Here is a 13,966-nt window from a genome sequence, read left to right on the forward strand (position 1 = left end):
TCTCAACAGTTCCTGTGACATATACGCGTGTTACATTGCGAGTATTTCCTCGAGAGGGACTGTGATACACAGAGTTGGTTCACTGAGTGAGGGGTACATTCACAGGAATTTTTCTATTTACACATTGTCAGTCTTTCCTTGTGTAAATATTACGCCTTACGCGGCTTTAAATTAGAAAGCAAACTCCTCATTGGCTTACGATATTCATGTAAAGAAATGTCAGCACGGATATCCACGTCTAGATAAATTTTTCTTGTGGACTTCTTCTGTCATGGGTCTGACAACACCAACGTATGCATCCAGGAACCTGAAGGATATTTCGCATTACCATGGGTTTCAAACAATAACGGCAAAACAAGAGAAACACGAATAAACAAGAAAGAATCTCGAAAACTCGTTTCGTTAAGATCTCTTCGTGAAGGTTGGAAGGAGAAACTGCAATTCCTCTTCGTTGAACGACAGTAAAAAAAGAAATAAAAAGATTAATTTCCAGCCTGGAGCAGGTTTGTCAGGTGCACATCGTCCTCACAGGTTTATATGACGTCTCTGGTATGTAAGCATTGCCAACTGTTATAGAAAACCACCATAAAATATCAATACCAGACATGTTTTTATCACATTATTGAACTGGATCTTACTAACAATGGGCACTTAAATACTCAAAAAGCTGTCACCTGGAATTCTCCACCTGTTTCTAGTTATCTGTGTCTCATTCTGTCATTGTTACTTACTTATTTCTACTACGCACTCAACTTTAAGACATGACAACGTATTCAAGAAATTCTCCGCGTTTATTACACCAAAAGTACCTTCACTACGATACACTGAGCCAATTCAATCCGAGTCGTAACCACAATTCTTGTAAGACAGCCAACTTTAAACATCATTGCCTTTATCATATAAGTACCTTCTCTTTTCTGTACTGCTTGTTTCTACTATGTGTGTGTGCTACGTGTCCAGCCAATATAAATCCTTCTCATTAATCGTGAACTGTATATAAACTAAATCTCAAGTCATATAATCGAATGTTGACTGGGAAACATTATTTGGATTACGTCACGGACAGCGATGATAACAGCTGATGATTTAACACTGACACTGGTAACAGATCATCACATTCTGGTGCTACCGCACGTCAGTCAATGTTTTATATTTTCTGGCTTCTTAGTTTGAAGGGATGGGCGAAGGAACCCAAGGGCAGAGGGGCTCTCCCTAAAGTATTAGACACAGGGTTCGCCCCCCTGTAAACATTTGGTAATTTATTTACATAAGGAACGTGTTCCTAATAGACTCATGAACTCGAAAGCCTTTGTTCTATTACCCGTACGCCGAAAAGGTTATCGTTTACCAACATTGAAAGCAAGTAATAAAATTTAAGCAAATTATGTAGCGTACAATAACGAAAATCAAAGTCTTAACCTACTCTGTTACTAAGTGTCTTAATTCAGACGAATGTGGTTTTTATTGTTATTAAAGTCACAAGTTAAATCGTAGCTAATCGTTCACTGTGCGTACCTTTACTAACTTGTTTTTATTTGTAACTATGTATATGAATTCTTTAAAAAAATGGGGTTAATGATGCAATTTTTAAAAATTTCTCAATGTGTCCAGAGCCTGTCATCTGTTTAAGTCGAATCTCAGCAGAGAATTCTCTTGCCAAGAAATGAAACTCGCATTTGTCTCGTTTCTCCAGGGAAATTTGGTGCCGCGTTATGAAACACGTTTCCCTCATGTTAATCAGATTACTCTGGTTAAATATCGCAATTATTACAGGAGGCCTTGACGTCGTTCATCCATAATTACGCTGTTAATATTTCTCATACTGCGTCTTTAAACGGGTTTTTATCGAGTGTTATGTCATCAGAACGTTCTTATCCGGATGACATAAAGATTCTTGGTTTTCCATGATGAAAACACCCCGGCAATTGAAGTAATGATTAATTACAAATGTACACACTGTCTGATTTGCTGTCTAATTAAGTAATTTCCTTCTGATCAATGACAGATACGTTTAAAATAAATCTGTTGCTATGGAGACTGAACGTTCATCATCGTAACCACAAAAAACTATCCCAGCCCTTTTCTTAGCTTATAGCCTGGTAGAAGTTTACTACCGTTTCGGAGGTCGTTGCTGGTGCCATCATCAGGGCGATATGATGGATGAAGCAAGGTCTTCTGAAACCAGGCTACACAAACTCAGAAGACAGCCATCTTTGCAGAGTTATACCGATTTTTAAATCAGGTATAGAATATTAATTTCTCCAGCCAGTTAAAGTGTTGGAGGGGAGGTAGTTCGTGGAGCCTGAGTTTCTTTCTTGTTCAGGTTCGGAGCCAACACAAACGCGGAAGAAAAAAATCCAGACCAAGGGTCATATTTGTAAAAGAGGTGGAAAGGGGTTGAACTGGACGGATTACAGGGAGTTATTGAGACGTCTTTTAATTCCCAGCGTCGTTGTGCTGGCAAGACCAGTAGGAAGCGGCCAGTGACACCAACATCTGTTAAATTCCCGAGTGATGCGCTTTACCTGAGGATGCTAATCGTCAAGAGTGGGGGGTCCCCGTTATGTCCCCGAAACACCTGTAGCTACACAGGTTTTCAAAAGGAGGTCGCGAAGGTGGACCCTACTGTACCGACAAATCTGGGTATCGAGTTTCGCATTCCAAGAATTGCAGTCAACGCAGGTCGCTGTTTATTCGGCAGACGCCCGTTTCGAACCTTTCCTGAGCCTATCCTGAAGAATTCTCTTCTATGAGCGCCCCTTCCATATCCTTTGAGATTCATCACATCGCCACAAAGAAAATATTGTTTTATGAGCAGCTTCGTAATTAGTTTTGGTTTTTTTTTGTTCGGCTGTACATATTTTTAAATTCGAAATAGATATCAAAACATCGCCGATGGGTCTAGTGCCTTTGGTTGTGCAAGGTTGGTAGAAGTGGTGCGCGGTCGGTATCCAGCGAATTACTCAGCGCGCAGCTGCTCAGATCAGGAAGGGACAGCGAGGTGTTGGTTGGTTACGTGCGTTGCGAAAGGTGGTTTGAATTTATTTCGTTTGAGATAGCTGTGTGATAAGTTTGAAGCTGGTGGCGTGCGATAAGAAACATGGATTGCGGTGTCAAGAGGTAAATTACAGGAGCGTTACTGTCTGTGATGAAGTTCAAAAGCAAAGTAACATTGAACTGCCAGTAACTATGATGACATTGTTAACGGTGTTTTTAAGCTGTTTTGTGTGGTTTTGTGTGCAGTGAAGTGTCAAGAGACCATCTTTCTGCCGACGTAAGTAACTACCAGATATTTGCTACTTGTGTTTCTTTGTAACAGCCCATCTTTTTTGTTTCGAAACTTGTTTTTGCACACCAGTGGCCGTTGTCACTTATTGTTTGTTCTTTGGGGGGGGGGGGGGGGAGTACAGTGTCCTCAAAGCGTATATTACTTTATTCTATTGTTAAACAACGTAATGTACGTTATAACGGAAGTGTGTAGGGAATCCGTTTTCAATGGGATTGTACATTCTTTTATTTGACCCCCCCTCACTTCAGATGACAAGTTTTCCCGACGTGACCGTTAGCCAGAAAGTAGGGTGTTTAGTTTAGTAATTAAGGGGTCGCCAGACTGACCCTGGAGACGGACTATGTAATGCGTATCGAACTTAAAGACGGTATGAAGATGACCATTGATATCCATCAAATGCTGGGTTTAACATATGGATAGTAATAACAAATACGGATATTTACCTCAGTAGTTGACACTCTGGTATCGTATGATGACGTAAGCATGATTTTTACCTCGGATCGTACACGCAAAAATCGAGAATAAACTGGATGATTCCAGTCATTTTCGTTTTCTACGAAGAGATCAATAAAGGTCGATCATGGTACCAGTTGTGGGAGGGGAGATCAATTTTCCGTTCCGCAGATTTTTATCAGGTTAAACCTTTGATGTTCATCGCACCGAAAGGCCAGAGGTGTAGATTAGTTTGTTGTAATATCAGAGTACAAGGCGATCGGCTTATCCGATTCAGTTCATCCCCAGGGAAACTGACAGCTGGCTGTTCGAGGCGTGGTACCCAAAACAGTTCCAACGCCACTAACGGGAGTCAAACCCCAGTGTTCAATTAAGCTGTTACTTATTGCGAAAGTAATATTGTCCTCTTACCGTCAAGTTATGTTGTTATGTAGTTCGAAATACATCAAAGTATCCCATGTTCTCCTCTCGACAACAAAGTGACAAACCTCTACTTTTACCAGAACAGTGGCGCCGTTGTTGTGAAGTTCTCTGATTCACCGATTGGCACCCTCCCTTGTCTGTCTCACTGTACAGTTGGGACAAATAATAATGCATCAAGGCAGAAACCACCCGTATTTTCAGGTCCGTGTATAACGGGAGGAGGTGGGGTGTTACCTGACTTAAACGGAGATACGGAAAGTTTTCACCCAGCCCAGTGGTAACTATATGTAACGCCGACTTTAACAATCAATAAATCTACATTTCGTGTTTATGGTTTGGCGTGATTCTGAGTGTAAGCAGCGATTATTTAATTAAACAGCGTTAATCAGTTCATCGTTGTCATGGAGACGCCCTGTGCTTTCCGTAAGAGAAAGCTAAAATCGAAAAGAGCAGCTAGCTATTCATAATAATAATCATCAGTGTGTTAATTTCACACAGTATCACGGCCAGACTGATTCTTGCATTCAACGAATTTCGTGGCTGAACAATTGCATTAAATAAGACGGAGGCTTTGCAATCCCTTGCGATTTCTTTCAACTAATTGCATCAGACGAGTTAAAACAATCAACACCTCTGCATTCTGCCCACACACAGTGAATTTACGAGTTTCGTATGATTCTTAAAATATCAGGTTGTTTCATTGTCTGTGTACCATTTGAGTCAACCGAATCCGGACGCGTCTCGAGTTATTTCCCGCGATATTTACTGTGAGCTGAGTTTGTTTCGCCTGTAATTGTTAAGAAAAGAAAAGAAAATATTCTTGTAGAATTGTCCTCTAAGCTACAGGAAAGAGGGTACTTTCGACACTAGAACTGGCGTACGTGACAATAGCACTAAGATAAGAAAACTTGATCCTGTAATCCGCAGTACTTGGGCTGTACCGAAAATTAAACTCTTTTATCACCTCTGGAATTTCTTTATCAGATTGTCGATCCATGCTATCACGTTATGATATCACGAATTATCATTGTTGGCTACAAGTTAATCATTTTAATTTCCTTGATAACTTTCAGAATGAGATGAGATCTATAATTGGTGGACTTCATTTTAATATGATTATCAGTTTATTATTTATCCGCGATATAATTAGACTGTGACGTTTTCGGGGCACCTGGTGGCCATTGTGAAAACTACTGATGTGCAGAGATTCAACAAATTACTGTAGAAATATTGTATAGCCATTAATTGTGCTACGAAATATTTATTGTCAATCACTCGTATGATCTAGATGTAGATGGAATGATAATATTAAAATCGATCTTTGAGGTGTGTTTGCAGTGAACAACAGTTCATACGTGGGCTAGTGAATACATTCACTCCGAAAATAATTATGATATTATGCTGTAGTGTTCTGAATTTTAAACAAAACTTAAACTTATGTTTTTGCGAAGGAAAAGTACGGTAAACGAAACATTGCCTGCTATAAATGGTTCTCCACCGTTCCGTGAAATGAACGAAGGTCATGTCGTCGGTAAGGATGGATTATAGTTGGCCATGCACAGTTCTGTTCCGTGAAGACAAAATCTGTTTCTTCGAGCTGTTTTGACACTGTGAGCCCTCCTGTGGAGGAACTTACGAGTTCATGTGTCGTCATGAATTTCACTGAGGTGACGAAGTAAACTCCAGTAATCTCATTGAAGTGTTTCTCAGCCGGAGGTCATTATACCACATATTGAGAAAAAAATTACTAGTTTACAACTAGCGACCTTTTTTTCCCTTCAGCAACAGAATATTGAATATTATTACTGTGTTTTCTGTGTCCATTTTATAAACATAAGGTCGTCTAAATAATAATTTACTCAGATAATCACTGGCTGTCAAAGCAGGTGGTAAATATCTGTTATTTATTATTATTATTTAGTGTTCTGTCTGACGACAGGTCCATATGAACAGGATCCTTCCATCCTTTTCTCGGACTGGGACCTGTTCATATACGTTCTTGGCAGATGATCCAGAAGTGGTTTGCCATTGCCTTCTTCTGTGTGTGAATGGAGTAATTGTTGGGATGCCACGGAGGAAACCTCCGTGTTGCCTAGACCACGGCCTTGCCCAACGCAAGTTATAAATTCGGGCACTGCCGGGAATCGAACCCGAGACCCCAGGATTACAAGGCCAGCGTTCTAACCGCTAGAATGAGGCTGGAGTTTTTAGAGTCTATCGCTGCATCTGTCAGCACTTGGGTGGGGGACTTGGCCATATTACAAATTCAATGCCCTTCTAAGACTGATGTAAGTCTGCATGTCTTTAATCGGGATGTTCAATACGATTATGACGGCTTTTTGATTTTAGTGTTAAACAAGGGCACCCGTATTTATACGCCTGAGTACGTTCAGATATCTGACTATTATTTATAGGCCTTTCTGTGCAAATTGACGCAGTCATGACACTGGTTTTAGTAAAAAAACAACTGCTGTTTCAAGTTGTCCCTGTCTCTGAAAAAGTTAAGAACAACTGTCTCGGATTTGCCAGAAGACAGGCGTATCAAGATTTATGTCCACGCCGGGTGTTGCAAACCTAATGCTATAAAAAATACCCCTCGAGTCCGGAACGGAGAAGTTTGGGTGTAATGAACCTTTAAATATGTCTGCACATCAGAGCGCTAATGGCTAAGCGAACAAATGACTTCGGAAACTGTATAACGAAACGCTAATGATAGGCATACACGAGACAGCAGCTACGTCTCTTAGCAACCGAGTGACAACACGACGCCACTGTCAGAAATCGAACCCCGGTCGCCTTACTGACATGTACCATGAGCGTCTTGGTGTAGTGGTTACTTGCATCGCCCGCGCTCAGTATCTGGGAGATCGTGGACCCGATTATCGGCCTGGAGGACGTCGTATCTGAGGATTTCCTTAGCTGTCCTAACTCCGTCCAGGGTGATACTTTTAAAACAGTCTCCTTCCGTATCATACCCATTCAACGTTCATAATCGTTTATTCGAGTCTATACGAACGTCGTCAAATTAAGACACGGAGAACGAATCCAGGGCGAGAAAGACACTGGTAATGTCCAGCATTCCAGCAGAATATTGAGAGACAGTTACCGTCAATGCTTGTTTCGAAATTAGCTTCAAGGTTGCGCGAAGAAACTTCTTGTAATGACACGCCTGTCAATACACAACGCCATATGCCTGCGAGCCATTCCGGTACGCGAGCCACGGGGTGAAATCTATTGTCACACCAGCGGCTTAACGCTTCGACTGATAACTTCGTGATGGACGTGAATTTATTGCCATCCACTGCTTCATCCTCCCTCAAAATACCACGAGATTTTCTTTCAACGCCCCCCCCCCCCCCGGGTTCGTATTCGGAATCAGGCCATTAGACATGAAGAAGCCAATGTACTTGAGAAAGCATCGTTACATAAGCTTAGGTCTACACAGGGATCAGCTACGGGTCACATCGACCAATCCAGTTTCAAGGAAGGTTCATTTTGTTTTGTAACAATTGAGAAACAGGTACTTTTTTTGGCCAGGATGCATTTCTATATTTCATAACATTCTGAACTCAATCGCCCTTTTGACCCGAATGTTGGAACTCGTTTTAATGTCTCCGAGTTCCAGCGAACCATGTTCAGTACTCGATATTTCTCTGCACATTGTTAATGTAATCATCATCAACCCAGCAATGGAACGGTTAACCCTTTGAAAGCAGAATCTCGTCTAAATCGTATTTAAGAATTCAGTCCGTACCGCGAAGAAAACACAACGCCTCACCATTACAAAGATCAACTGGTTAACGCTGTTTAAGGAAATAATCGCTGTTTACATTGAGAATCATAGTTCGTCTGATTAATATTAAAGAATTCAGTCCGTACCGCGAAGAAAACACAACGCCTCACCATTACAAAGATCAACTGGTTAACGCTGTTTAAGGAAATAATCGCTGTTTACCGCGAGATTCATACAAGATACGTCTAGAAGTCAGGTCGTGTAGAAACGCAATACTATTAAATCGCCCTAACAATGAAATTACGATTCTGACGTGTTATTATGCAGTAAAACACTTCTTTTATATTCCTCCTATTTTAGTGGTGATCTAGCAGCACACTGCTTATCAAACCGGAACTATCGCCACTGAACAATATGGCCCTCTTTGTGACAATTACACTAAATTTTCATCAAGGTCACAAAATAAACACGTCAGTCTTATATCCTGATAAAGAAACAAGTGAGCCGAATTCTTAGACTGCATTATGACATGTTCACCTGTTTGTAATTTACCTTCAACTGAATTTTAATATGGAAACAGAGTAGGTCATGGAAATCAGCTGAATATCGCATTCCGTCCAGAACATCGTTTCTTCAAGGACGCCTGATAAAAGAACTGGCACAGCCGATGTTGTGCGTTGGTGCGGGTAAGAGATTAAATGCTAGGGCGTATTTCAAAAGAGCTTTTCTTTTTTTTCTTCAGAAAATTAGGTTATCTGGCAGGCACCCAGGCTAGTAAACACGTGACTGATAGTTGCACTGCTAGGGCGAGTGTTTGAAATTCGAAATTTTGCGTGTTTTTATCTTTCGCGAACACAGTCTTTGCTTTGCATGTCTGTTTATGAAAGGTGAGGTACGTGAACACACCCTGTGATATCGTATTGAGGTACAACTCGCCCTCTCATTTCCGTCGTTCCCCCCGAACATGTTTTGCACCGAGAGATTTGTGAACACACAATTGTGTTTGTGTCTATGAACGCGTTCTGAATTGCACTAAGGTTTCTGAACGCGCCCTCTGTTGTCACAGTGGTGTCATGAATGTATCTTCTTGTTTGTTTTTTTTCCTGTGAGGTCGGTGGAAAAGTGTGATAATTCTCCTCTCACTTGTTCGTAGAGGAAACAAACGAGTTCAATTGTTTTTCACGCCTCGTATAGCTAGAACTACGTTGCAGAATTTCTATTTTCTTTGCACAGTTGAATGTCGCAAAGTAGCTTACTCACCACAATAAGGTTTCGACATAACTCGCCTTCTACAGCGTGCTCAAATGTACTTGTGTGTAAAACAGTATCTCCCCCCATTTTTCGCCGTCGACATCTCAAAAACCCCGAGCGTACACAAAGGATTCTCGTAATTTGGTGTTCATTTCACGATGTATTTACGGTCTCGTTATCTGTTCATATTCTCCAGTATTTGAACGGGACTTAACTTCTTAAGTATCCCCCCCTTAGCTGTAGGCACGTTTACCGTGTCACGTGGCAATTACAATCCTGATTCATTTCTGTAGGTTCGACGCAAATAAGAGGTCTCGCTTCATTTGTTTACACGTGTGTTCATATTCGCCAAATTTTCCTTGATCTGATTTTAATTTATACTATTTGTATCTTATATGCGTCATGTTTGTGTTTGATTAAATATATTTATTTTTTGTACAGTCTATACACAAACGTTTGAAGTTTATTTGTGTTGTAAAAAATTATATAATATTAAAACATTTTGTTGTGTGAAATATTATATTAGCGCTCTTAATCGTAAATACGATTTTACATTATTATTTTTTTTAGCGCTTTTATTAAAACGACATGTTTCGACGGGTAATACCGTCGTCTTCAGGTTTTTATCAATTTAAAATATTTTAAAAAACTATTAGATATTTGATGCAATATATTATAATGATCCGTAGTTCTGTTTGTAGCTTTCCATTTTCATGGTAAGTTGCTTATTGTAGTCAGACGTTATATTTATCAAGAGATGTTGTGTAGAGTAACGATTAAGAGCGCTAATATAATATTTTACACAACAAAATGTTTTAATATTATATAATTTTTACAACACCAATAAACTTCAAACGTTTGTGTATAGACTGTACAAAATAAATATATTTAATTTATACTGTTTACACACCAATTTAATTTTATATTTATTATCGAGGGTTTCTAGGACAACTGCACTTAAAGGCCCGTGACATTCACACGGAATTACGTACAAAGCACGTCGAAAATTTTAATAATATATTTTTTTAAAACTGCACAGGGGATAAGATAGGTGTAATTAAAATTTGGATATATTTTACATTAAATACTATAAAAACTCCAGTGATGTTTTAGTTAAGACTTAACCCAATATAAAATTTAGTGGAAATCTGTCAACATGAGCTCAGATGGGGGTGGACGACGATTTTAACAGGTGGTTTGCGCATGCGCCAGAAAACAATAGACGTATTTATATCCGAAGTTAACGAACACGATTACCAATAACGCTTACAGTTGCGTAGTGAAAGCGTTCTAAACTGAGGGACACCTTTCTATTGTTGTATTACTTTTGACCAGTTCGTCCTTCTTCGTTTCTCTTTTCATCGAATTCTTTTTTTATTAACTTCCGCAAAAGATTTTTCTTTTGTTTGTCTTAACACGTGACTTTCTTTGCCTGCAGTAACAAAGATCTTGTAGCAGCGAGAGATCATGGAGGTTTTCCCACGGTGTTTAGTCCAAAAAGCAGGATAATATAAACTTTCGTACGACGGTCATAAAAAATAGATCTCGCGAACAGTTTTGGTATCAGTGGACACCTGGCGGGAGAATAGGAAAGTGTCAATGAGGTCTTTATCTCAGAATTATATTAATCTGTGGTCCGGATGTCTGTTACACTACGTCAACACTGTTTTATTACGTCAGTTTATCGGATGTCAAAACACATGTTTTGTATAGAGGCGCCATTTTAATTATTATTCTTTTTCTTATCCCTTTGAAGTGACGAGCAATTGTAAAATTAAACAAAGACTTTGAAGACGGCGTATCGTTTCGGTTTGAATAGTCGTCTTTTGTCCAAACTTGAATATGGCGAAGCTGTTGGGAAATAAATGTGTTCCTGTTATCTGTCCTGACACACTCGTGTTTGTCCCAGCTGTTATCGTCAATTGTTTCGTCAGGTTAATACGTCTCTTTGCTCGGCGTAGTGAATTGGTAAATGATGTTCCGACTTAAATAGCTTGAACACGTTGGTTCGTATCTCGATCGCTGAGTGAGTGAGATTTCAACATTTCCATTTGTCGCTACATCGAGTGTATGAGCTTACAAAAGCCTCGATTCACTCCACAGTCATCATATCATTAATCATTCGATGACAAAACCGTCATTACTGAATAAGAGAAAACCGTACACATCCCATGTAAAAGAGTTCAATTACCTCAGTTTTAAAGTAGCTCAGACAGTTTAGTGACTAGCTACGGGTTGGACGACCGAGGTTCGAGAATTTTTCTTGTAACCTCTGCGTCCAGACCGGCTTTGGGGCCCACCCAGCCTCATATCCAATGGGTACCGGGGTCCTTTCCCGGGGGGTAAAGCGAGAAGAGGACGTGACGCTGACCGCCCACGCTCCATCTAGTGCCGAGGTTAAGAATTAGTAGGAGCTATACCGCCTCTTCCCCCAAGTGCCTACGTGGCGTATAGTGGGATAGCTTTGCTTTACTTTTAATTTATAATGAGAATGAGGTTTCAGTAAAGTATTTTTTTTGCAATTTAGCCATGATAAATGCGTCTTCGTGTCTCTCGTCGTGTGTTTGAAAGATGTCCTGTCGTTTAATGACGCGACAAACTATTTTTGTTATTAGGCCCCTGTGCGTTAGGCTTCCCAGCACTACGGTACTTAGCAATTCGTGATACGTAACAGTGAATTGGCTTTGCTTTGTGAAAAGCTGTTCGGATGATCTCCATATGCACCTATACAAGAAAGTGAAAATAGTTCTCACGTCTGGTATACTGCAGGAAAGTATGTTGCAGAAGGATGAGAAATGTGAGAAGTTCGTTCTGTGATCTAGTACGCCTTGCCTTGCCTTGCTAGTAGATGTCTCTGGGGTAGCCTGTCTGAGGCACTCACTAATCTCCTTGTACTTTGAACCTTGCAAATTGCCAGACTACCAGAAATTATGGGTACGACGCGAGTCTTTATAATTTTAATCTCTTTCCTGAACAGATGAAAATCTGAACAAATGTTGCCGGCAGTGTTTAAAAATAATTTTCGTTTCAAATTCATTATATTTAAGAACGAATATAGCAAAAAATGTGATACTAATGGCTTTGGCGTATTAATACGAATTTGTTTCACAAAGTGAAAGCGTAAGGGAAGGATTTGTCTGTCTGTCCGTCCTCAGGATTCATGCCGACGTTACAGAAGTGTGGCTTGGGGGTGCTACACCAGAACGTAAAGGGTGCCTGTCCAATACGAAGCGTATCTTTCATTAAGCACGAACAGAATCTAATTTCGATAGATTTTATATAAAAAAAGTAGTTCATATCATAACAACTGGTGTACGAACTACTTGGAAGACACACAGTTGGAAACATACCGCCCACTTTAATGCACGTAATTTAAAAAAAATCTTAGGCTGAACCCTGGAATTATTAACCCTTTGAAGCCGAAGCTCGTCTTCATAATATTTATGAATCCAGACCGTACCGCGAAGAAAACACTTCACCTCACCATTACGAAAATCAGCTGGTTAAGAGGAGGCGGTCATGATTTTCCCCACCCATGTGAAGGCCCCTCGGACAGTCGCCTGTTTTATTTTAGCGACCCTTAAAAGCCTGCATTACGTATTTCGACATTCGCACATAACATAATCTATGTGTATTCGTACTTCGTAATATTCGTTTTAAAGTCCTTGGGTTTTTTTTTCCGTAGCGATATTGAATCTGGTGATTTTGAATTCCCTCTTTTGACGTTGTTAACAGCTGAACACAACACGCATCAACAGGTCGTTACACAGCGACGTAATAATAAGGGCGATAACATGAGTTGCAACAGCGAACTATGTCCCACCAACTTTCCCCTATTTACAAGTGGGAGTCCATTATTGAAACTTGGCGGGAACAAGTTATTTATTATTAAGGCATTGTATTCTTGCTTAAGAGTCGACTTTCGTCTCCTGGCGCAACAAACATGAAGTTGCCATTGGTACTTGACCGTATAAAGCCGAATGTAAGCTAAATAATATTTAAAACATTGAACATCAGATAAGTCCAGGTTTACACGTCTCTTCTTGGAGGTACTTTAATTTAGCAGCGTGTGGCAGCACTGCGCAAGTGTAGTGAGGACACGCTGGGAGCCCAGAAACTGAAGCCAAGCAAGCGAGTCATTGAACTTGGGACGCGACCATCGTAGGATCTCGCCTAAAAACTCTGGAGGCCACCTAATGGATAATAATGACCGCAAATAATCTCTGTAAACGACTTCAACTTGACTGTTACGAAGTTCAATTGGTCGAGAAGAAGCAGGCACGATACATATTCGAGTAAAACAACAATGGCTTCTGGGTTCTTGCCTACTTGTTCATTATTACGTCATGATTACCCGATTGTCGTGATATAAGCCACAATGCAATCGTGTTGTCAGTACTAAGTGATTATTGCTTGGTTTGAGAACAAACTTTTTGGCGAGTCAGATATTGTTTTATAACAAGGAATTCTGGGAAGAACGTGCGATCTCTTATGTTTCGAAGGCTAAAAGAACTGTAAGTATTTAGTTTGATAATCCACTTCTGTGTATAATTTCTGCTACTTATCGGAATAACTACTGTAACCGCCATGATCTTGAAAGGCGTGTTGCATATCACGAAATTCCCCCACACCCAGGGTCACCTTCACGCTTGTTCATCGACAAAGGCAATTTATCGAAACATGGCGATTTATTAGAAATGTAAACAGGTTGACATATTAATCGATAATTTTTTTTCTACAAAATCAATCAGCAGTTTTGATTGATTGCTTTTTCTAAATGTTCGGTTCATGATTTTACGTTCTTTACGAAACTGAGC

At 40.1% G+C, this 13,966-nt stretch overlaps 1 protein-coding gene across 7 annotated transcripts in view; it reads left to right on the top strand.

The window, feature by feature from the left end:
• The window catches only part of LOC110830321 (uncharacterized), a 67,858-nt gene that overhangs the window by 14,099 nt on the left and 39,793 nt on the right, over positions 1 to 13,966 (top strand). For 2 of the 7 annotated variants that reach the window (XM_022065066.2, XM_022065067.2), the window contains exon 1: positions 2,966 to 3,274. The exons of 4 other annotated variants lie outside the window; for them this stretch is intronic. Coding sequence is in view for 1 of the 3 variants with exons in the window: in XM_022065065.2 (XP_021920757.1) it covers positions 13,641 to 13,663 (23 nt within the window). In the remaining 2 variants the exon portion in view is untranslated. Of the gene's footprint in view, positions 1 to 2,965; positions 3,275 to 13,527; positions 13,664 to 13,966 lie in introns of those variants that run through there. One more of the 7 variants, XM_022065065.2, reaches the window with a different exon arrangement.

Source organism: Zootermopsis nevadensis, unplaced genomic scaffold (assembly GCF_977971745.1).
Source record: "Zootermopsis nevadensis isolate Lab colony 2312 unplaced genomic scaffold, Znev_1.0 Znev_ptg000061l, whole genome shotgun sequence".
Classification (NCBI taxonomy): Eukaryota; Metazoa; Arthropoda; class Insecta; order Blattodea; family Termopsidae; genus Zootermopsis; species Zootermopsis nevadensis.